Below are 23,334 nucleotides of genomic sequence, written 5' to 3'. Positions count from 1 at the left end.
CCAGCTGTGCCTAGATTAAAATAATAGATGGGAAAACAATATAATGTGAGAAAGTCTGAGAAGCTTGCCTGAGTCTTGATCCTTTTGTTGCTGATGAGCCTTAGTGGACTTCTAGCTTTTGTTAGTTGCCTTAAAGATGCAGGTGCACAGTTGAAAATGAAGGCAAATGTTTTTAGTCTGATCACAGGTATGCATGGGATTCCAAGTATTTCCTTACATAACCAGCCTAGTTTGGATGAGAATACTTTTCCTCCCTCAGAGCTCCAGCTGTCTTCCATAATTGTTAGACCACAGTTTGTTGAGATCTCAGAGATGTAGTCATGAGTCTTTGGAAGCGCTGTTACTTAGGTTTGAATAGAACAGATGCTGATCATGCTTTATCATCTTAAAGCTGTCTCCCCATGATCTGGACTGACATCCGTTCCTAGGAGGAGGCCCAGACAGAGTGGGGATTGAAACCTCTTTATTTAATTGCTACTAATGCCCAAATGTTTTCTGCCTCCATTACCTGTCTTCTTCTTGTAACCCCAGGAGGAAAATAAGATGGAAGATATTTTGAGGTGTGACCTTGGCCCTCAGGGACAATCTCTGCATGAGGCTTATTGAGGCTGGAATAGGGCCAGGTTATTTCTGATCTCATGCTTTATCATGTCAGTATCATACATATGTATTATTAGATATCAAATTTATTTTGCTATTAAGTCATTAGGAACACATCATATGTTTTGCAAGATTAACCTCAAAACAACATAAAATTAAGAAGTTATTTTAGCCTTTGCCATCTTATTACATTAAAATTAAAGATCATAATATTTCTTTCTGGTTTCTAATAAGTATCCAAAGAGAAAAGCTACCTAGGTTTTTCTGTGGAATTCTAGAATGGAGCTGAAAATTTTCTGTCCCTTTTCCTTCATTAATTTTAATGTCCTCAAAATGTGTTATTTTGGAAGTTTTTCATGTTTAGCTCTAGAAATAGGTATTAAACAAGAATATACAACTAGTGTGTAGATGTTGGTTTTTAATATTGTTCTTTAGTAAAGGGGACTAGGGCTCCTTGTAGACATGGATGATTCTCGGACTGGGGCAGGAATCATACAAGACAGTGTCTGAAGTATCTTGTACCAGAAAGTATAGGGAAACTCAAAACAATTCACAGTGATGTCAAAGGGACACAAGAACCATCTGAAAGAACTCCCAGTGGTCAAAGCTGGAATAATTTGAGCAACAAAATAAAGTAGTATTGGATTAGAACCCTGAAGTATAAGATACATATATATTGATATAAATATACAATTGAATAATTAAATGAAGGAGAATAGACAAATCTCCTCTGCAGAAGGTTTCCAAATAATTTTCTGCATAATTCAGTGCTCCTTATGAGTTGCACAGAGTGACTTCCTTCCAAACAGTACCCTGTGAAAAGGGGTGGGAAAGAAGTAAGCCTCCAGTGGAGAAGCCTTACAAACACACAGGCAGCTGATCAAGGCTAAAGTAAAAAAGTGATATATCCTGTTGATAGTATATAGCCTTGGTATGATGTGATGAGAATGGCACTACCTTTATTGTCTTCCTCCCAAAAACATGTAACACCAGTCTAATCAGGAGGAAAATATCAGATAAATCCAAACTGAGGGACGTTCTACCGGATTACCTTACCAGTGCCCCTTAAAGCTGTCAAGGTCATCAAAAACCAGAAGCACCTAAGAAGTGCTGGTGTGAGGTGTATGAGAATTCTCCCTACTGTCTTTGTAACCTTTCTATAAATCAAAAACTATTCTAAAAAGATCACTTATTAAAAGAAAGCATAGAGACAAGATTTAGGGAGATTCAGAAACTCCCTGAACAACTTTTCTTATTTTGTTGTTGCGTGATGGGGGCTACCAGGGTAATTTTGGTATGTGTATGCTTCCTTTTGCATTTGAGGTCAGTAGAGTAGTAAGTCTAGAGAGAGAATTAATTCTGTGGAAAGTCCAAATTAGTAGAGGTATTGGTATGTATAGAGTATTATTTTATGTTGCTAAAGTCAACTTTGTTATCTATGAGGAAATAATATCTTGCAATTTCTATTGATACCATCTCACTGATAGTATTTTCTACCTGTCATGATCAGGGTCTTTATTTACAATATATTAGTGAGGGCATAAAGAGAAAGGATTTATCTTTTCAGAATAATGTGTCTGCCTACTCTCCAAAAAAGTGTGAATTAGCAGATTCACTCAGAGACTTCAGTTCTGCTCTAAGATGTTTCTTTGTGTAGGTCTTGACACATCATATATAGATTTTTCCTGAAATGGAAGAGCTGAGTCAAGAGAAATTGATGAGAAGTGTCATAGTCGTAAATGTATAGGACAGCTACAAATTCCATGTGAGGTAGAATTAACCCCAGAATATTAGAGATACCTGTATTCAATTAAAAATGCAAAAATAATTCTAGAGCCTTTTTATGTAGTTATGCTAGTTGACAAGTGATTAGTATATCTCACTAAATTAATGTCTTGTTATGCTTGGCTTTTTATGAAATACGGACAATTTCTAAGCAAACACTGTGATTTAATTTGGTCAGAGCTGGAGATTTTGTTCTAGTCATTTAAATTTCCACCGAGCTTAATTTGGTTATCTCCTCTTGCAAAGTGGGGAGTAGGAGAAAACAGCAGTGGAGGAATGATTTGGAAACTGAGTCGTCTGGACTGAGTGTGGCGGGAAATTGCATGGTCTGCTTGCCTCTTGGGCTTCTGTCTGCCTGGACATTGCTTCTTTAAGAGGGGAGCCACAAGTACTGCATATTCTTCAGTGTATTATTTTCTTCTGAATTAAAAGTTTTAGCAACTAAAGCTTGTTGGTGTCAGAAGTTAGCTACGTAGACTATTGTGTTCACATAGGACATCCTGGGCCATTCACTTCTTTTTCTTTTTATTGAAGTAGAGTTGATTTATAATAGTGCGTTAGTTTCAGGTTTACATTCACTTCTTAGTACCCACAACAAGTAAGGAAATAATGGCCTGGATCAAGAGAGGATGTTTACACTGTGATTGCCTCTGTTTTTTGTCCTCCATGGCCAACTCTATAAAAGGCACCTTTCTTTAAGAAAGAATGAGTTCATTATATGTAAGGTGCCTTCTATATGATATCAGTCATCTGTCTTGCAAAGCCATACTTGGACTAGGGAGGGGAGGTGTGCAAACAGTTTTAGTTTGGGGATTTAAGTACAGGTGAGCTCTTCCTATGATATTTCTACTTAGGCAAATGCAAGAAACTAGCGGGGGATGAGATCTGAAAGGTTTTTTTGAGTCCCTACTTATAAAATAACCAGCAGCTCTTACATCTGACTGGTCTAGAAGTTGTTTCGGGTACTGGCCTTGACCAATGTTTCCTCAAATATTTGTAAAGCTTCAAGTGAAACTAAGGTGTTGCTTGTTTTTGTCTAAAGAGAGATATTTGCAGGATAACCTAACTGACCCAAACCATACTGAAGAAAGGTGCTTCTATTTCCAGGCTTTGGCTTGGTATCTCCAGGTAAAACTTTGTCATATTAATTGCTCACAAAATTCCCTACTCACCTATCACTTCTTTAGTGGCTCAAGAACTAATGCCTTGCTGATACAAACATAAGAGTGAATCAGAAGGTATGTAGACCATGTGTGCCTGAACCAGCTTGTAAGAAAGAAAACCTTTCTGTCTCCCAGAAAATGTGTAGGAAATGGCAGTCAGACTGCCCAATGCCACTATCCTCTTTCATTTTATAGTCTGCTTCCTTTGGGATACTTTGTTTTTGGCAATTTTTAGTTGAACATAAAGAACCAGAGAATAAAATTATTTAAGAAATATTGGATGCCACTAACAACTCGGGTGGTGTCAGCCCAGCAACGTGATGGTGTTTAAAATGCCTTATCAGCGTTTCATGGGGCTCAAAAAGACATTGCCACCCTAAAGACATCTGTGCTTATTCCAAAATGCCCTCAGATGCAGCTGTTGTGTGGCTACACACCCGTTGTCCAGAGTTTCTGTATTTCTGTGCCAAGTCTTTAGCTGTGGAACCAACCTAACTGGCAAAACAGGAATGTAACAAATGATCCCTGTGATATGAGTCATATTAACTATTTATATGGAAGAGGTTGCTAAGACATTACAGGAAGCGCATGCATAAGGTATCCTGCTGGGACACGTCTTATTGAATTAGGTAGGCGTATGTAATTTGTAATCAACAACCTGCTCTCAGATATGTGGTTCTAAAGTTCAGATTATAATCAAATCAAACTTTAAAAATGTCTTCACTTTAGAGTAACTCTATCAGTGCTGCTGGAGTTAAAAAAAAAGAGCAGATAAAAGCCTGACCAGTTGAGGAAGATATATTTTCCTCCTACATTGCCTCCAGGCCAGGGCTCCTGGCTTCCTGCTTAATAGTTGTGACCACTCCTGAAGATTTCATACTCTCTAGGACATTGTTGTGATTTTACCTTTTCTTGAAATGATCTTCACTAAAGAAGAGGATTTAGAGTAAGCTAGGCTTTTTAATAAAGTAACATTCTCCTCCTACTTTCTTCTGTAACAGAGGTTGGCAAACTTTTTCCGTAAAGAGCCATATTATTTTCAGCTTTTCAGGCCATTCCCTGTTGTACCTACTCACTTTGCCGTCATAACAGCGCCAGACAACACATAAACAAATGAGCATGGCTATGTTCCAATAAAACTTTTTTTACAATGTGAGGGCCTGGACCAGACTTGGCCTGCAAGTCACAGTTTTCCGACCTCTCCTCTATAAGCAATGTTGTATCTAGTCCTCCTGAACGTTTTAAATATATTGAAGAGTGGACTGTAAAGAGTAATGAACATCACACACGGGGTCAGGAAACCTGTGTCAAGGCCTGGATCCTCCACTGCAGCTTTCATTTGATACAAGTCAGCGATTTCCTTCAGCGCCAGTCATCTCCTCAGTGAGGTGAGAGGATGGACAAAATGACCACTAAGATGTTTTGATTGGTATTCTCTGTTTCTGAAAAGACACAGGGGTCTGCTGATGTAATTCATCATCAGCAGGAAATTTGGAGAGAAGTTTTGCGTCCACAGGGATCTAGGTAGACTAGAATCATGGACTCAGTCTCACAAAGTGAAATTTAGTATGGCAAGTATTAATATTCGTGTCTAGTGCTTAGGTTTTAAAAAGATAGAGTGACGTGCAGACAGGGTGGGAGAGTCCTAGTTTAAAGTAACATAGGTGAAAGGTTTGAGCTGATGACGAGCTTGTGATGAGTCAACAAAGTAAAGGGACTGCCCACAAGGCAGGGTGACGTTAAGCTGCAGTAGTGGAGAAAAGTGTCCAAGAAGAGAGGTCAAGAGCCCTAAGTTTTTGCTGACAAGACCACACCTTGAGTATTGTGATCAGTAGAGACACACCCCTTAGGTCAGACTTTGACACCTGGAGAGTGTTCAGAGCAGAGGACCAACATGACAGGGGACTTCCCTGCCCTGCCATGAGAGGAGGTTGTTCATGAGTGAGGAGGGGACAGGGACCAGGAATACAGACACTGCTGAACTTAGAATCTTGTCGAAAATGACGTAAAAATAAAACTTTGCATCTTTAGCATCTAGATTAATACCCCAAACCTAATAGGCACTCACATATTTGTTGAAGGAAAGCCTCTAAATGTGTGAAGAATGTTCAAGTGGAACAAGTAATCTACTTGTTCTTGGTGGTGTCAGAGACCAAAACCAGGACAGTGGAAAGAAACCACAAGAAGCTGCCTTGGCCTATTACATAGACGCATATTTTTTATGTTAATATTTATGTATTTGTTTTCATGTGTATTAGAGAAGAAATAAAGCTAACACATCACAATTTCAAAATATTGTGTTAAGACAAGGCTACATTGGAAAAGCAAGTAAAGCTGGAAATATTAAGTAAATAGTAGTGCATATATATTCAGATATGGCAAAAATTAAGAACTTAGTATGTGGATAGCTGATGTCTGTTTTAAGAAAATTCTATTAAACTTTCAACTAAGATATATGAAGGCCTTTTAATTTTCCTTACTATTATTCCAGCTCCCTCTTCTACCTATAATAAGATCCTTTTCTCTATCACACAATTCCATACCACACATATGGAATTTTTTCTTTGTCATAAAAAAATACAGAAGTGGCCATTGAAGGAAATTCCATAGAGGGAAAAAAATAGAGTGAACAAAGGAAGTCTTATTAAATCCCACCACCCCAACTTATCCATTGCTTTCATTCCCCCCTCAGAATTCCTTCCTGTCTTTGAACCCTTATGTCAACTTTTTACCATAGGGTAGATAGATGTACTTTACATTTTTCATTTTAATTTGAGCATATCAAATTGCTTTATTACATACTCCTCTTTGGTGCATTTTTTGTTCTCAGCATTGTTTGCTGCTTGTCAGTCCTCAAACCTCGCACAATCGTTCTCAGATTTTGCTTTGATCCTGATGTCTTTTTGTAAGTAAAATGGAATTTACACTGTTGTTCAGGTGCTAGAATTTCAGCCTCTTCTCAACTACCTTCCCAAGGAAGCTTTAGACACCCTCACTTTTCTTGTCTATAATTTTCCTTGGTGTTTTATAATTTAAAATTTTCATCTGAACCCTATCATTCCATCTTTTGCCTCTGATCTCCCTAGGAGGCCTTATATCTGTAATATCCTCTCACCAATTCCCTTAAGTCTCTTTTTGCCCGCATTTAAAAGTGTTTTGGAAAAACATGAGGACTCCATATTCCCATGGATGTATGTAACAGATGCCCTCAGGTTTAACCTACTTAAATAAGGCATTCCCACTGCAATCTCTCTCCGCATGGCCTGACTCTGGGCACTTAAGTTATTTTACCTTTTGCAACATGATTTAATGATTAAACCACCACCACCAAACTTGATAATTATACTTCCTGTTTTACAGAAAGTTGAGCACTGTGTTAAATGTGTGTAATAAACAGAAAAAAAATAATGACTGCTCTTTTTGTGAATTTTTTAAAGGCTGGATTACAGTGGACCTTCCAGAGAGTTTTTCTTCCTGGTATCCAGAGAACTCTTTAACCCATATTATGGCTTATTTGAATATTCAGCCAATGACACATACACAGTACAAATAAGTCCCATGTCTGCCTTTGTAGACAATCACCATGAATGGTAAGTATTTTTCTCCCCGTTTTTCTTTAGCTGATTTTCTGTGATATTAGTTTTTATAAGCACCTAAACTTAAAAAAAAAAAAAAGTTTTTTTTTTTTTTTTGAGAAAATCATATTTTCAGTTAAATATCTCATTTGACTCTTGTTTGCATTATCAAATTTAACATACAGGCACTTTCCAGTCTAGGAATAGATTATGTTCTGTAAGACCAATTTTAAGTGAGTTGGGTAGAATCCAAAAGGTTTTTTCCTGAGAGAACGTTGCAGATGATGTTAGGTTCTTAGCAAGACCCTAAATCCTTGTCTGAAGCTTTGGGTGACTCTGAGCTGTGACAGGGGACTGGTGGGGGTGAGTAGGGCAAAATCCTGACCCAAAGGACAGGCAGTTTCTAGAACAGTCCTTGGGGAAGTGGCTAACATGTAGGAAGGGGCAGAGCAGCTGGGTCTGTTGGTTTTCTAATGGGAGGGAGGACAGGAAGACAGAGTGGCTTAGAGGAACCGATGGTGGAAGAGAATCCTGGCAGGCAAGCAGGAGTGTGGGGTCACAGCAGTGGCCATTTATCCCAGTCACTATTTCAAGTTTGTAGCCAGGAATTGCCCTGCTCCTAATTTTTCACACAAAATCAAGTAAAGCTGGTATAGGATTCCCATCTGGGAATTATTTATTCTTAAAACCTCAAATTGCACTCTGTGACATGTTTTACATGCCTGCATTTATAGACTTGAAGTATCTATATAACCCGTTTGCTTGTTTCTGTTCATTTTCACTATAGTAACAAAAAAAAGAACGTGAATAGGAATCATGGAAAAAATTTCTTTGAGTCATGAGGTTAATATTGGTGGGTGGAGGGCATTAAGGTTTAGGACTTATTCTTCAAATTAACTTCCGGTTAACTACAGTTAGAAGTCCTCCTAAGAGTAGCTATTGCAGTTATGCTAACCTAAGTGGAAATAAAGAAAAACAAAGCTGCTGGACATTGATCTTAAGATGGTTGCCTGACACTAGAATTATAGTTGGACACTATGAACCTCAGTGTGCATTTACACTTTCAGAAGGCATCAGGCTTTCAAAAGGCTAGAAACTTGAATATTTTTGAAAAAGAAAATATATGTACATCTCAGCAAATCCAGTCATGACATATATCTAATAAAGTTTCCAAAGTGATTCAGAATAGAATTGAGCACTGAAATTTTAGAGAACAGAATGTCCCATGTGGAAACTCCCTCAAATGTACACATGCATAATTCTTGGATGGTGACAGTTACTGTTAAGAGAGGGGTTTGAGAGAGAGTAGAACTAGGAACTTTCTCACTCCGAGACTGGGCTTTTCCTCAAAAGGGAATTGCTGCTAGGTTTGCACTAGAGAAATCCCGCTGATATTCATGCACGCAAACTACAAGGGGACATTTTCCCCACCATTACCGGTCTCATTCTGTCAACATTTCTTACAAGTGATTTAAGGAAATTTCACTGTCATGCTAACAGGGAGTTCATGTTGGCCATGTAGAGTGCTACATGCTGGACATCACTGACATGAGGAGAAGGTGCAGCAGTATCTCTCTGAATATCAGATTGAAACAGATTTCTTCTATAAGTAGATGTGAAAATCAACTAATGAAGACACAGCCTACAGTGCATACAAATTCTCATGAACCTGGAAGGCAGTTCTTCTTAGAAAATCTTAGGTGGTTAGAACTGGAAGGCATTCTTGAGAGGAAACAGAAACATTTAGAAACTGCTCCAAGTGCTCCATATAAACCATCTCCTGCTTTTCCTTCACAGGTTCCGGTTCAGTGGTAGGATCCTTGGCCTTGCACTAATTCACCAGTATTTGTTGGATGCCTTCTTCACACGGCCCTTTTATAAGGCTCTTCTCAGAATGTAAGAGTATTTTTATTGCTTGTGTAAGTTGCATGTAAAGAATGAAGTATTTCCTTTATCCAAAAGAATCTTTTGTCAAGGTCATGTTTTGACTCACTATCTCAAATCTATTACTATTTACTTAATAGTGGTTTAGATTTCTGAAACTAATCAACTAATCTAATTTCAAATATGGTTACTGGATTTTTCCAGCTTCTGATCCTTTATTCCTGTCTTGTTCCCAAAGGCTTAGTTTTGCTCTACTCTGAGTAATTGATTCTCATTTGTTGCTACACATGTTTCTTCAAAACAATTGTACTTCAAATACAGTGCTGAAATTCCTGTGGTATTAATGCCAATTATTAATAGAATAGTTGTGGATTAGTCTTGGTGACTCATAGCCCCCCGTCTTTCACAAGATGCCTTTTACATTTTGCCTTAAGCAAATGTTCAACTGCTTATTCTTGGTTCAAATTTTCACTCTCCTTTTTCAACATTTGTTTGTTAGAGGTGGGCCGTATTTTTCAAGTCCCATATTTTTCTTGAAATCTCTCTATATGCAAGGCAGTAATTTATGATAGCAGATGAAAATTTAGCATTCACAGGACTTTTTCTTCATTGTTACCACAGTGAAAGATTGCAATTATTGTAAAATGTAGAGCCAACAGTTTCTGTCCTGTAATTAGTAATCATTTACAAGGCTGAATAGAAGGCAACTGTCTGTGAGAGTAGTAGCTCAAACTTGCAACAAGAAAGTGCAGCAGGATTGCATGGTTCTGACCAGCTCATTCCCTAACCAAGGCCATGTACCCATGTATCTGCTTTCTGTAAGCCTAGACCTCAACTGAAAGTATTTCTAATGGATTCTTAAAGAGGGCCAGTAGGAAGACTTTTGCCATCGTCTCTTTTGATATATAGGCCAATAAAGCCCTGAGCACCTGAACACTGGCCTTCTGCCTCTCTGGTTCTTCTGGCCCATTTGCATCTTTCCATTTCATTCCTTATCGTTCATCTTCCCATTTAAACTTCCTGAAAGAGTAGTCTATACTGAGTGTTGACATGCCCTCAACACACTTCAATCTAGCTTGTTTCCCACCAATAACCTATGGAAGCTTTTATAGAATGTTTTTTAGTCTCTATTTTAATAGACCACTCTGCTGTTTTTGATAGTATTGATCCCTCCCAGACCCATCCATTTTTCTTGAATTCTTCCTTCTCTGGTGTCCATGACACTATGCTCTCTGGGTTCACCTTTTACTTTTAAGCCTCCTTTGTGGGTGTCCTGACTTGCCCTTAACCTTGGTGTTCCTGAAGTTTCCATTCTGGTTTCCCCTCTTCTCTCTATATATATATGTTCTCATGGGAAACCTCTTTAGCTGTCTCATCTACTGACTCTCCAGTCCACACCCTTGGATATGATCTCTCTTGAGTTGTAAGCTCAAGCAGTCAATATTTTACTTAATGTCTCTTGTATGTCTCACAGGTACCTCAAAACCAACATGATTAAAACTAGATTCATCATTTTCTCCTGACCTAAAAATATACCTTCCCCCATGTGCCTAGTCATAGTTCATAGTGCCAACATTCTCAAATCACCAGGGTCAGAAGTTGGGAGTCACCCTTAAACAGGGTTAGTAAATGCACAGCACAGTTTCTTCTCTTCCCCACCTCCTGCCCCATTCCCATGGTACAGGTCACAAATCATTCAGGTTGTTTTTCCTGCTAAACTTGTGGCCTTAGGAATTTTTCGTCTAGTGGCCCTCAAGACTGGCAGTGAATCAGAGTTATCTTGCAACTTGAGTTCATTTGCTGTCTCATTTTAGATATGCTTCTTTTTACCCACTCACTAAAATGGTTTACTCATTTCCACATTTGCCTCCTCAATAATTCTAAAGTTCATCTTCTCTATCCTAATATTCCTGCCTGGAAAATGCCATGGACAGAGGAGCCTGGTGGGCTACATTCCAGGAGGTTGCAGAGTCAGGCACGATCGAACACATACCCAGTCTACCCTGATAGCTGTGCTCTAACTGAAATCCGTATATTACTTTGGACAGGTTACTGTAGTGGTCTATTAACTGGTTTCCACCCAATGATACCCACCCCCACCCCCCATTATAAGTAAATCCTCTGTACTGCCACTTCCGGATAAACAATTTAAAGTCACACCTCATGTCTGATCATGTCATTGCCTGTTTTAAAACTTTTCAGTAGTTCTGAATCACCAAGCTCCTTAGAATGACTTTCAAGACCAGCTTTTAGATACATTTCCAGCCTCATTCTCTGGATATTCTGTCTTATGGTTAACCCTCTGGTGCTGCGCATATGCTTGGAATATCTGTATACTCCATCCCTTTGTGCTTTGCTCAGGTTGTCTTCTCCTGCCTCTCTTTTCTCCCTTTCTCCTTTTTATTTATTCCCCTTTACCTCTTTAGCTTGAAACATCCTGAAGACTTTAGTATAGGTATCATCTACTCCAAAAAGCTTCTTCTAAATCTCCAGGTCATGATTATGTAGCTTGGTTGTTTATATCAGATATTATAGCTTCAACACTTGGCACTTACAGTGCTTGATTAATAATCTATTTAAAAACTGTCTGAAGATTAGTTTTGATCTTCAAATGTTTCATGGATTAGGTTGAGCTGTGTCTTAAATCAACTCTACAGAGTAAACTGAAGATGTCATTTGTTGCTGGAGAAAATGTAATACCATTGTGGGAGAGGGGGAGGGAGTAGAATTTGCACTGGACAAGAAATCAGGAGATCAAAACAGCTTTTCCCCAGCCACTTTTGATCTTGACTTAGTTACTGATTTGCAGTTTTCTCATCTTAAAAATGAGGAAATGTTTTTTTAAATGTTGATCTGATTTCAAGCTCTGTCCCAGCTACCTACTGGCTGTGTGACATCAGGCAACTTATATAACATTCCTGAGCTGAGTTTCTCATCAGTAAAATTGAGATAAGTATTCCTACTCTGTAACATTTTGGTGGAGACCCTATATGTGAAAGCATTATGGAACCAATAAAATATTATATAGAAATTTATTTGTCTTACTAAATGAAAAATATAATCAGAAAAATCAGTCAGTCTCCAGGTCAAAATAAATGGCTTGCATGTTTGCTGTGGGAGGTCCCAGTATCTACCTTACGTACCTTTTTAAATTTTAACTGAAGTATAACATACATATAAAAAAGGACACAAATAATGTGTTATCCACCCTAGGCTATTCCTTATCACCTTAAATCAACTTATCTATTTGTGTCTTTGTTTCTCTAATGGTCTACATTAGCTCCTTGAGGGCAGTAACTGTTTATCAAGTAGCTATTAAGATGTTTGGCACATACTTGGTGTCTGTTACATGTGTAGACTGAACTAAACAAAATCATCTTTGAAACTGGGCTGAGCAAAGGAAATTCCAAAACAATAAAGCAAATTAGTTGCTACCACCTTTACAACAGGGACATGTAATAGTAGCTCCACCTCATGTAGAACTTCTCTCAGCAATGAAGAAAGAAGAGAGAAATATAGAAAACTATTAAAACTGTAGAGCAATTCTGTGGCTTTCAGTTTTCAGAATCATAGAAAGAGTAAGAACCCTGAAGATAAAAGGGATATATGTGAATGTGGATCATAGATTCTAGTCTTTGCGGGGGGGAAGCTTTGGGGAAAAAAAAAAAGTTAAAGTACAGTATAGAAATGTACAAAGCATTTCTAATTAGGAAAATGATAATTTAAAATAGTTTAACCTAGCCAAAGAATACTGAACCCAAGTTGTCAACCCAAGTCCCAGTTTTACCTCTGGCATTATTTGTGGGTGGCTGTGCAAACGGCAGCCACTCTTTGTACCTCCAGTTCTGTGTCTGTAAAAGATAAAACAAATTGAGTGATTCCTAAGGCATTTTACATATCAGGATTTTAAAATTTTATACATTTCTGAATTATTTCACTGCTTTGGTTACTGACTTTGACAAAATACATTCCAGAAATCACTGCTTATTTAGTTGATATTGTACTTGTCACTAATTCTTAGTGTATTTCTTCACGATTCTGGGTTTAGCTAATATCCGTGCCTACATATTTGTTTCTCTTTGTCATCTTAGTCTCTGTGACCTGAGTGATCTAGAATACCTTGATGAAGAGTTCCATCAGAGCCTGCAGTGGATGAAAGACAATGACATCCATGACATCCTGGACCTCACATTCACTGTGAACGAAGAAGTTTTTGGGCAGGTTTGTTGTGAATAATGGTGATTGTGTGTGGGAAGACTATTGCTTGGTGAAGGATTAATTCAGTGGCTAAGATCAAATGTTTATATATTTGTGGCTGGTTGGGTGGTTTAAACCCAGATTTATGTAGTTACAATTCCGTCTAGTCAAGGCTATGGTTTGTCCTGGGGTCATGTATGGATGTGAGAGTTGGACTGTGAAGAAGGCTGAGCACCAAAGAATTGATGCTTTTGAACTGTGGTGTTGGAGAAGACTCTTGAGAGTCCCTTGGACTGCAAGGAGATCCAACCAGTCCATTCTGAAGGAGATCAGCCCTGGGATTTCTTTGGAAGGAATGATGCTAAAGCTGAAACTCCAGTACTTTGGCCACCTGATGCGAAGAGTTGACTCATTGGAAAAGACTCTGATGCTGGGAGGGATTGGGGGCAGGAGGAGAAGGGGACGACAGAGGATGAGATGGCTGGATGGCATCACTGACTCGATGGATGTGAGTCTGAGTGAACTCCTGGAGTTTGTGATGGACAGGGAGGCCTGACGTGCTGCGATTCATGGGGTCGCAAAGAGTCAGACACGACTGAGCGACTGAACTGAACTGAACAATAATCTTGGTTACAAAGGTTATTATAAGATGTTTTAATTTATAGATAGTGATAACTGTTTGTGTGTTGTAAGCAATCTTCTTTTTATTTCCAACTATAATATCCTCATAAGATATGAGAATGTATCTGATATAAAATATAGTTTTTAAAAATGCATGCTACCTCAGAGTTGAATATTAAAATATTCAGTTGGCACTTGTACTTAATTCTCATTCATGGTTAAGAACTAAAATGGATTGTTTTGAAGCTAGGGGAAAGTAAACTCTATTTTGGTGAAGGCTTGAAAATACTTTTTTTTTTTAATTAGTAAAAGAGTTGGTTAAAAGATTTCTTTCAGAAATTGTATACTGGTTCATAAGTAATATTCTTAGTTAGACATTAATACCTGGCTGGTCTCCTGAATTTCATATTTTGGTAAGTAGGTCTCAAGTTAACATTTGCTTGAATATATTTCTGCTTCCTTAAGGTAGACTTTTACCTAAATATTTGCTTTCTATATGTAGTTAATTCTGAATCCTAAAGAAATGTGTGATAATGTCTTATCAGACATTCAAATAGCAGTGGCACAGAATTTGAAACCTCTTCATTTTCATTTAGAAGATTTATTTGTGGATTTAAAGCTTAACCTGGAGCACTTGTGACACATATATATTTAGCCATGGAGGCGCTCAGACATCAACTCGTTGCCTGTTTTCCCTGAGCACCGCTGTACGCCCAGCTCTGTGCTGGTGCTGACCTCCTGCTTGTAAGATGTTCCCAGGGCTGGGACAGGTAGAGGCTGATTCCAGCTCATTGGTAGCAGTAGTCTTACATCATCAAACATATTGCTTTATGGTCAGCCTTTCTGTTTTTTTAATCGCAGATTACTGAACGAGAATTAAAACCAGGGGGTGCCAACATCCCAGTCACAGAGAAGAACAAGAAGGAGTACATTGAGAGGATGGTGAAATGGAGGATTGAGAGGGGTGTCGTGCAGCAGACAGAGAGCTTAGTGCGTGGCTTCTATGAGGTAAAGACAACCAGCTATAGTGCAGTTCTCGGCTGACCCCAGTTATACCTTGGTCCCTCTCATTCTACTTCATATCTGTGTCATATTCTCATTTCTCTTTTGTTGTATTTACTGTTGCTAATTCAATTTAAAAACTTCAATAATTTTTCCTGTATGTTTCAAGAATACAAAAAATTTATTGCCCTGTTACAAGAAATCATTGAAATAAAATGACCTGAATTCAAATAGCATTTGAGAGTTGAATGACCAGTAATAACATTTAAGTCATGCATCTTACTCATGCTTAGATATGGGTAATCAAATCTCATGCTAATGAGATAGCATGCAAATGATAATATCTGAGGGTCAGAATGAGTTGTTACAAGTATTTCATGTGACTTCTTTTGTGAAAAAGCCCCCATAGCTAAAATAAAAATAAACATGAAAATGACTGGAGCGCTAGATCTTCTCCAAGAGAAAAAAAAGAAAAGAAAAGAAAAGAATTCATTAATGACCAATTATAAAACAAAAATTCTGTTGAAAATTTCATCAACCTTGTACTAAAAATATATTTGTAGAGAACTTTACAGTTTTAAAAGTGCCTCCACAGAATACATCCATGTATTCCCAACACTCCTTGTGCCCTCCTTTTTTGATGAAGTGTAATTGTAGCTGAGGCTTCTCCAGGTTCTTAAGCCACGTCCTGTATTCTTTTTATTCTGCAGGTGGTGGATGCCAGGCTGGTATCTGTTTTTGATGCAAGAGAACTAGAACTGGTCATCGCAGGCACAGCTGAAATAGACCTAAGTGATTGGAGAAACAACACAGAATACAGAGGAGGTGAAATTTGACTTAAAGATGGCTGGATTTTTAGTTTCAGACTAAAGGGAGGCAAGTGGTTCAGCGCATGGATCTGGATCCAGGACAGGCAGGGGCACTTGCACTCTAATCATAGGTCTGACGCACTCTCCTTTGAGACCATGAGCAAGTGCATGCCCTTCTTCCCCTAGCTGTCTCGTCTGTCAAGTGGAAGGAGGACTGTTTACGCACCGTCTGAGGATGTCATAAGTCTTAATTGTTGGTGAAGAAATATGACCATAGGAACAGTAATTAATTGTTTTATGGTGTTGTTAGTGAAGCATCAAGGAGCTCATATTGGACTGGTTAGACTCCACCTATTCTGTCTTCATTCTCAAACCTGAAGAGGCATACCTCTTAACTTCTTTTTTTTACCTCTTAACTTCTTAATGAGCAAACAGTTTTTCTACATTTCACTTGAACTACTTACCAGTTGTAATTCACAGTTGAAACTCATGAATATAATAAGATACAGTTCTCAGATTTCAAATTTGTTGAACAAACCCTTTTAGAATTCAAGCATTAGGTTCAACCAAAAAGGAAACTGCTGTAAGATTAGCTTAAAACTGTATTCGTGCCCAGTGTCTTCAATTATGTTTGACTCTTTGTGACCCTATGGACTGTAGCCCATAAGGCTCCTCTGTCCATGGGATTTCCCAGGCAAGAATACTAGAGTGAGTTGCCATACCCTCTTCCAGGGGATCTTTCCCACCCAGGGATCAAACCCACATCTCCTCCATCTCCTGAATTGCAGGTGGATTCTTTACTGCTGAACCATTGGGGAAGCAGCTTAAAACTGGACATGTCACCAGATAGGAAGCTTTAGGGCTGGCATTTCTACAGATCAGTACAAGTTTTCAATTAGCAATTGGCATTAAAGCCACTGTGATTTGATTGCTGAATCAATACACTTGGAAAGGGACCTGATGCTAACCCAGAGTTAGTTTTATTCAATACTTTCAAACAAAGAACAAATACATTTTCTGAAATTTATTGTAGTGTTATTAAGTCTTCAGAAAGTCATGATAAATGATAGTTGGGTTTTGCTTTTGTCTTTTAACTTAGAATGTAAGAGGTGAGCAGTAATTGTGAACTTGGAGAGTGAAGAATACAAGCTTTAAGTCACTGAATTAATCACTTAGCAGACTAAAATTAGAGCTGAGCAGTTCTCCAGTTATCAGTAAATTGAAACAGAGATTTAAAGGAAAAAAAACATAAAACTATGGGTAAAGATACACCTTAACATTGGCCCCGATGCTTTTATTTTGGCTTATGCTCGGCTCTTCCAATCCATCATCATTGCCCCGGCTGGCTTTGCCTGCTCATTTTCTCTGAAAGGCAGGATTAAACTGCAGTGTCCATTGCTGCTATTTCTGAAGTCCAGTTGCTGTAATAAGTCTTTACCAATTGACCCTCTGTCAATCCACATAGGCCTTAGCTGTTATAACTGTTAACTAAACCAGTTTCGTTCACTAAAATACAATTTCTCCAACATGCTGCGTAACTTATGTGTTACCATAAATACTATTAGCTCGTTCTTTTACCCACCACACACACCCCCAGGTGATTCTAATAACATTCAATCACATCAGCCAGTTTTGTGTTTCCATAGGATAGACTTTTATTCTCTGTGTATGGCGAATCAAGTACCTATTTCTTTGCTTATTGTCAATCTTATCAAATAAAATCCTCGGGAACAGAGTGCTGGGGGGAGGGAGGGGCAGGAAAAGGGCAAGATACCCAGTTGCCATGTTTGCTACCCCAGCTAGTTGGCACTGAATGAAGGTGCGGCTTTGCTGCCATTTGCCATATGTTCACAGGGCAGCTGTTTGTAGAGAATATGATGAGATACTTTCACTCCTGCTCCTTCTATAAATGGTTTTGGCACAGACAGCAAAGGAGAGGCATAAAAGGGCCAGTTCAAAGGGTCAGAAAACTTTAAAGCTTTAAAGAGCCAATGCACTTATTTTATAGATGACAAAACTCTTTTCTCAGCACCAAATAGCTAATCTTTGCCAAAAGCAGGACAATGACCCTCTTGATTTCCGTGTCCAGTCTAGCTGTATTTACCCTCCATTTGGATCCCTTTCTTCTCCAAAGGGCATCACTGACCAAATGGTAAACAGTAAGGCAAGAGTCCCCTCAAAACCCATGTGTGGAAAAATTTGCAGGAAAATGGTTTCTACCCAGCTTATCTTCAGGACTAACTGCTACTGATTCAGAATTAGAGTAGCTCTCTGCACACTGAATATGTCACTCAGCTGGTCTGAATCACTAACTGTGCTATAATCTTTGTCCACCTTCTCTCTGAACTTAATTTTTCTCCATTGAGTTTTGGGAATCCACTGCTACTCCCTTCACTCCAGTACTCTTGCCTGGAGAATCTCCATGGGGTCGCTAAGAGTCGGACACGACTGAGCGACTTCACTTTCACTTTTCACTTTCATGCATTGGAGAAGGAAATGGCAACCCACTCCAGTATTCTTGCCTGGAGAATCCCATGGATGGAGGAGCCTGGTGGGCTGCAGTCCATGGGGTCGCTAAGAGTTGGACACGACTGACGCGACTTAGCAGCAGCAGCTGCAGCAGCTACTCCCTTAATCCTCCTGTGGGATGATACTATTGACATTTTATTAAACTCTACTGCAGTGTGGAATAAAAATAACATTTAGGTTGATGATTATTTGAAATTTACTCATTGAAGGAATGAAAGTAGTATAATTATTTTCCCTTTTTGTTAACAAAAAGTAATTTGATTTTAAAATATGAACATTATATATAGTTTTAAAATAGTTTACAATATATGTTTATTTGTATAATTATTTGATTTATGTCTCTCTCTGTACCGGAAGCCCTGTGCGGGTCTGTTTCCTCTGCTATTGTTCCCTCAACCCTCAGGCGTAGTACAGTGCTTGGCATGGTGGTTTGTTGTTCAGCGCACAGTTGTATCCAACGCTTTGTGACCCCGTGGACTGCAGCACGCAAGGCTTCCCTGTCTTTCACTATCTCCTGGAGTTTGCTCAGACTCCTATACAAAATTATTTCTTAAATGAAGGAATGAAAGTTTCAAGCATTTCCAATACCAGCAACTATATTTTTCAAAAATGATATGGTTAACAATAACTCACTTGTTCTCTCTGCTAGTTTCATTTAGTGACCTCTAAATGGAAACAGATTTCTTGGTTCCATTTAGTGTTTTGTTTTACTTTTGACACTCATGTGATCACATTAACAGTGTTATTCCTTCGTCTAAAATTGTAAATAACCTTTAACGAATCCAAGATGATGATTTATGTCTGAGAGTCTTTTGTTGACATGCCATGGTCATAGTGACTTAAGATAGAACACTCAAAGTAATACTACCTTTCATGATTGGTTTGATAGGATATCATGACAATCACATTGTAATTCGGTGGTTCTGGGCTGCAGTGGAAAGATTCAACAATGAACAACGACTGAGGTTGTTACAGGTAAGATGCCTTTAGTTAATCTTTTTAATGCATTAATTCTTGTTGGAATTTCATATTTTTAATAATGGCTAAGTATACTCAGTAAATATATCCCATGTTTATCTGCATATTCTGAGTACACTGTTTTCAGACTCTTCTGATTGCATGGTTCTTTGGTTCCATCACTGTGCAGAACATCTCTAACTAGTCCAAGCATCTCATTAGAGTTGTGAGGAAGTACCGATTGCCGTCCAAGAGTCCTCAGAACAACATCCACCTTCAGGGCAGTTAGATCCCTTCATCCAGAGGCCCTCCAAGTATTCTGCAGGCCAGCATCTCTGGCAACAGAAAGAGATAAATCTTCAGTCTCATTTATCAAGAAATGATCCAGTTCCTTGATAGAGAGTCCCTTCTTTTCTTCCATCTAACTTTCCACTAATGTGAGATAACATTGAAGTTTAAGAATACTGGGAAAACTAACTCATTATTTTCTTATGGTGTTATAGTTATACAGGGAACTTGTTTGTTGATTGCAGCTAAAGAAATATCAGACATGGGGAAGCCTTCTATTTGCTTAGACAAAATCTTACAAGTAGTCTGGATCTTAGTTCCTTTGGATTATAGCTCTGAGTCTCAAATTTGCAGGCCTATAAGTTCTTTTTGTTTTTCATTTACCTCAAATTGATCAGGGACTGATGCTAAGTAGACTTAGGTTAGTTGACACGTCCACTTTATTAATCTCTAATGGAAAGTATCCGTGGTTTAAGCTTTTAAGTTAAAGGATATATAGGATGGTGTATTTTCTACAAACCGTCTACATCCCCTTTCCCTTTATAATGCACTGTCCTTCCTTGGGATTCTCCAGCTCTTTGTCAGAATTCTCACATTATAGTTATTCTGTCTCTATGGTTTTATCTTTTGAGCTTTACCACCAGTGAGCACCATGCTGCTCTTCCCCAGCGCCTCTGTATATGAATTGATGCCTTTCCTAGAGACTGATCTCTTGGCTTCACCATCTCCTTCTGTTTTCTTGGGTTGATAGTTTGTTACAGGCACATCCAGCATTCCCTATGAAGGATTTGCTTCTCTCCGAGGCAGTAATGGCCCAAGAAGATTCTGTGTGGAGAAATGGGGGAAAATCACTGCTCTTCCCAGGTAAAGTAGAAAACATTTCTTTACTGTCACTACAGTGCTCTAGGGGGGAACTTTAGCTTAAGTGTATGTTGACTTATTGCCTTTTTTATGTTGAAAGTTTGGAAGAGTGGAAAAAGCTTTTAGAATGAATTGATCTTGGATTACCTTTCTAAATGATGTAAAGAAAGATATTCCTGATTATACTTGAAGTACATATGTACATATCTTAAAATACAAAACACAACAGAACCAAAGCATTTGTTAGCGATAGGAGAAGCAATGTTGTCATACTTGTAGCTCTAGTTTATGTTTCAGAAGCTCTAGTTTTAAGTTTATCATTGGTAACTATTTCGAATCCCTTCACTAAAAATGACCATTGTGGTTTCTAAGGAAAATTAAATCATGTAAATATGCCTCTTCAATCTATCATACATGCCTTACCACCTTGTGAATGCTCTCTGCATTGTACTCTCATTCATAACAAAATGATATATTTCCTTGAGTGGAAAAAATTGCTTTTCTGCTGCTACTAATAAATATAAAAGACTAGTAAGGCTGCTGCTGCTAAGTCACGTCAGTCGTGTCCGACTCTGTGCGACCCCATAGACGGCAGCCCACAGGCTCCCCGTCCCTGGGATTCTCCAGGCAAGAACACTGGAGTGGGTTGCCATTTCCTTCTCCAATGCATGAAAGTGAAAAGTGAAAGTGAAGTCGCTCAGTCATGTCCGACTCCTAGCGACCCCAAGAACTGCAGCCCACCACGCTCCTCTGCCCATGGGATTTTCCAGGCAAGAGTACTGGGGTGGGGTGCCATTGCCTTCTCCCAGTAAGGCAGCATCTGTGAATTTAAAAACTGGGTTGAATGGAGCAAACTGGAACTGAAGCAGAAGAAAAGCAGGGAGCAAATAAAGAGGAACAGAGAAGAATTAGTTTCAGAACTCCTTTATCAATCAGCAGTAATATATTGAATTTTTGAATAAAAAGGATTTCAGATTGCCTCTCATTTTACTAATAATAAAACTGCTTTCTGGGGAAGTTAAATCTTCCCAAGTGATATTAAGTTCCTGATAATGTTATCCTGCATTTAAGTACAGTTAGCCATCTGTATCCATGATTTCTGCATCTACAGATTCAGCCAACCACAGATTCCCAACAACTACAGGTCAAAAATATTTTTTTGAAAAGTTTCCAGAAAGTTACAGAAACAAAACTTGAATTTGCTGCATGCTGGAAACCATTACTTAGCATTTACATTGTACTAGGTATTTCAAGCAATCTAGAGATGACTTGCTTCCCAGATGGCTCAGTGGTAAGGAATCCACCTGCCAGTGCAGGAGATACAAGAGACATGGGTTCAGTCCCTGGGTCGGGAAGATCCCTTGGAGTAGGAAATGGCAACCCACCCTAGTATTCTTGCCTGGAAAATTCCATGGACAGAGGAGCCTGGCATGCTACAGTCCATGGAGTCACAAAGAGTCATACACAACTGAACACAAGATGATTTAAAGTATACAGGAAGACATGCATAGGTTAGATGAAAATAATACACCATTTTATATTTGAGCATCCATGGATTTTGGTATCTCTGAGGGAGTTCTGGAACCATCCCCTGGGGATACCAAGACAATTGTACAGATGACTTTGAGAAACTTATTAGTCAGACTGACTTCTTAGCAGTTGTAAGGCACTGGTTTTTTAAGAATAGAGTTCTAAGCATAAACATGTAAAAAAGTGGTGCTGAAAATACAGATACAGAGAGCAATGAATAGAGCTCACTCAGGGCTGACCTGAGCCACCTCTTTGGGTACATCTCAATTTGTGAACAGAAGTGCTTGCATGCAAACATCTAAGTATTAGCTAGCTGACTTGTGTCCCAAATGTAAAAGATTTAATTTCATTATTTAAAGAAGAATTTTATATTATTTTCCTTATGTCTGAAACATGGCTTTTCTTGCTTAAACCACATTTGCAACACAAAAGCAGACTTACACTCTCTGAGTAGGGCCTTTCACCTTTCTGAGAAACTCAAGGATGCATTAAAGAGGCAAGAAAGATGAATTGTGTTTTTTCTGTTGAAATCTGTTTTTGTAAAGATTTACTTTTGTAAAGTAGATGGAATAAACTGTAATAGTAGGAATATATATCAGCTATTCATATTAAATCACTGAAATTTTCACCAAACCTGGTGAGCAAAGAAAGGTAATTTGGTGTAAACAACAAACTTTAGCTTCAGAGAGACTAAGCTCTACCCCAGTTCTGTTACTTGCCTGCAGTGTAGTCTTCGAGAAGTTGCTTAATCTTTCTGAACCTCTGTTTCCTCATCTACATTGTAGGTCAGTAATTCTGAAGATTAAATGAAATTATGCATATAAAACATTTACTGCTGACCCTGGCTCAGCTGATGATGGCTGCCATTATGACTTCTGCCATCATCATCTGTAATATATGTCAGGCTGCAGCTTATTAGAAACAGCGCAGGGTTGGAAGTTAGAAGACCTGGAGTTCTTGGGAGGTTGGGATTTCTCGCCCACCTCTGCCACCAGCTGACTCTGGGACCAAAAAAGACCACTTGATTTCTTAGCCTGTTTCTCCACCTTTAAATGGCCAGGGAAAGGGTGGTCTGTTAGGTTCAGTTCATCAATAAGTAGCACTGACAGGTTGCTGAAGAATCTTGGGGGTCAGGCCATATTTACTTGTGTACTTCCCCCGGAGTTCCAGGAAGTTCATATACTTGACTCATCATAAATGGTGGGGTTCTTCATAGCATTGCATACATACAGTTGGGTAACAGGCATTGTTGTTTCTTCCTTTCTTCATTGTGACCTGAGGCTCTAGGTTCTAGATTCCAGTTCTACCCAGATTGTAAAAGTCATACATAAAGGTGATATGAGGCACATCAGGCAAGCAGACCATTTTCATACGTTGCCTGTAACAGGCTCTAATATTTTAGATCCAGTGGGAAGAAAGAGGTACTTGACTATTCTACTTCACCAGTTCATCAACTTACATAGCCTTGTTAGGAGATATAAGTGAAGATTTAAGCCTTTTGATACACTAGTTATGTGATCCTAAAAGCCTGGA

At 38.7% G+C, this 23,334-nt stretch overlaps 1 protein-coding gene and 1 long non-coding RNA gene across 4 annotated transcripts in view; one reads left to right on the top strand and one right to left on the bottom strand.

Annotated features, from left to right (window-relative positions):
• Nucleotides 1-23,334, top strand: part of HECW2 (HECT, C2 and WW domain containing E3 ubiquitin protein ligase 2) — a 449,303-nt gene that overhangs the window by 404,103 nt on the left and 21,866 nt on the right. For all 3 annotated transcript variants that reach the window (XM_070769675.1, XM_070769668.1, XM_070769682.1), the window contains 7 exons: nucleotides 6,986-7,138; nucleotides 8,921-9,019; nucleotides 13,099-13,228; nucleotides 14,687-14,833; nucleotides 15,538-15,652; nucleotides 19,055-19,140; nucleotides 20,162-20,274. In XM_070769675.1, the coding sequence (XP_070625776.1) occupies nucleotides 6,986-7,138; nucleotides 8,921-9,019; nucleotides 13,099-13,228; nucleotides 14,687-14,833; nucleotides 15,538-15,652; nucleotides 19,055-19,140; nucleotides 20,162-20,274 (843 nt within the window). The remainder of the gene's footprint in view (nucleotides 1-6,985; nucleotides 7,139-8,920; nucleotides 9,020-13,098; nucleotides 13,229-14,686; nucleotides 14,834-15,537; nucleotides 15,653-19,054; nucleotides 19,141-20,161; nucleotides 20,275-23,334) is intronic.
• On the bottom strand, nucleotides 19,134-22,772 carry LOC139176753 (uncharacterized). The gene is made up of 3 exons (XR_011561195.1): nucleotides 22,521-22,772; nucleotides 20,133-20,235; nucleotides 19,134-19,457 (listed from the first exon to the last, which is right to left on the bottom strand). It is a non-coding gene; the product is annotated as an uncharacterized lncRNA (long non-coding RNA).

This window comes from Bos indicus, chromosome 2 (assembly GCF_029378745.1).
Source record: "Bos indicus isolate NIAB-ARS_2022 breed Sahiwal x Tharparkar chromosome 2, NIAB-ARS_B.indTharparkar_mat_pri_1.0, whole genome shotgun sequence".
NCBI classification, from domain to species: Eukaryota; Metazoa; Chordata; class Mammalia; order Artiodactyla; family Bovidae; genus Bos; species Bos indicus.
This window is presented reverse-complemented; position numbering and strand designations above follow the sequence as displayed.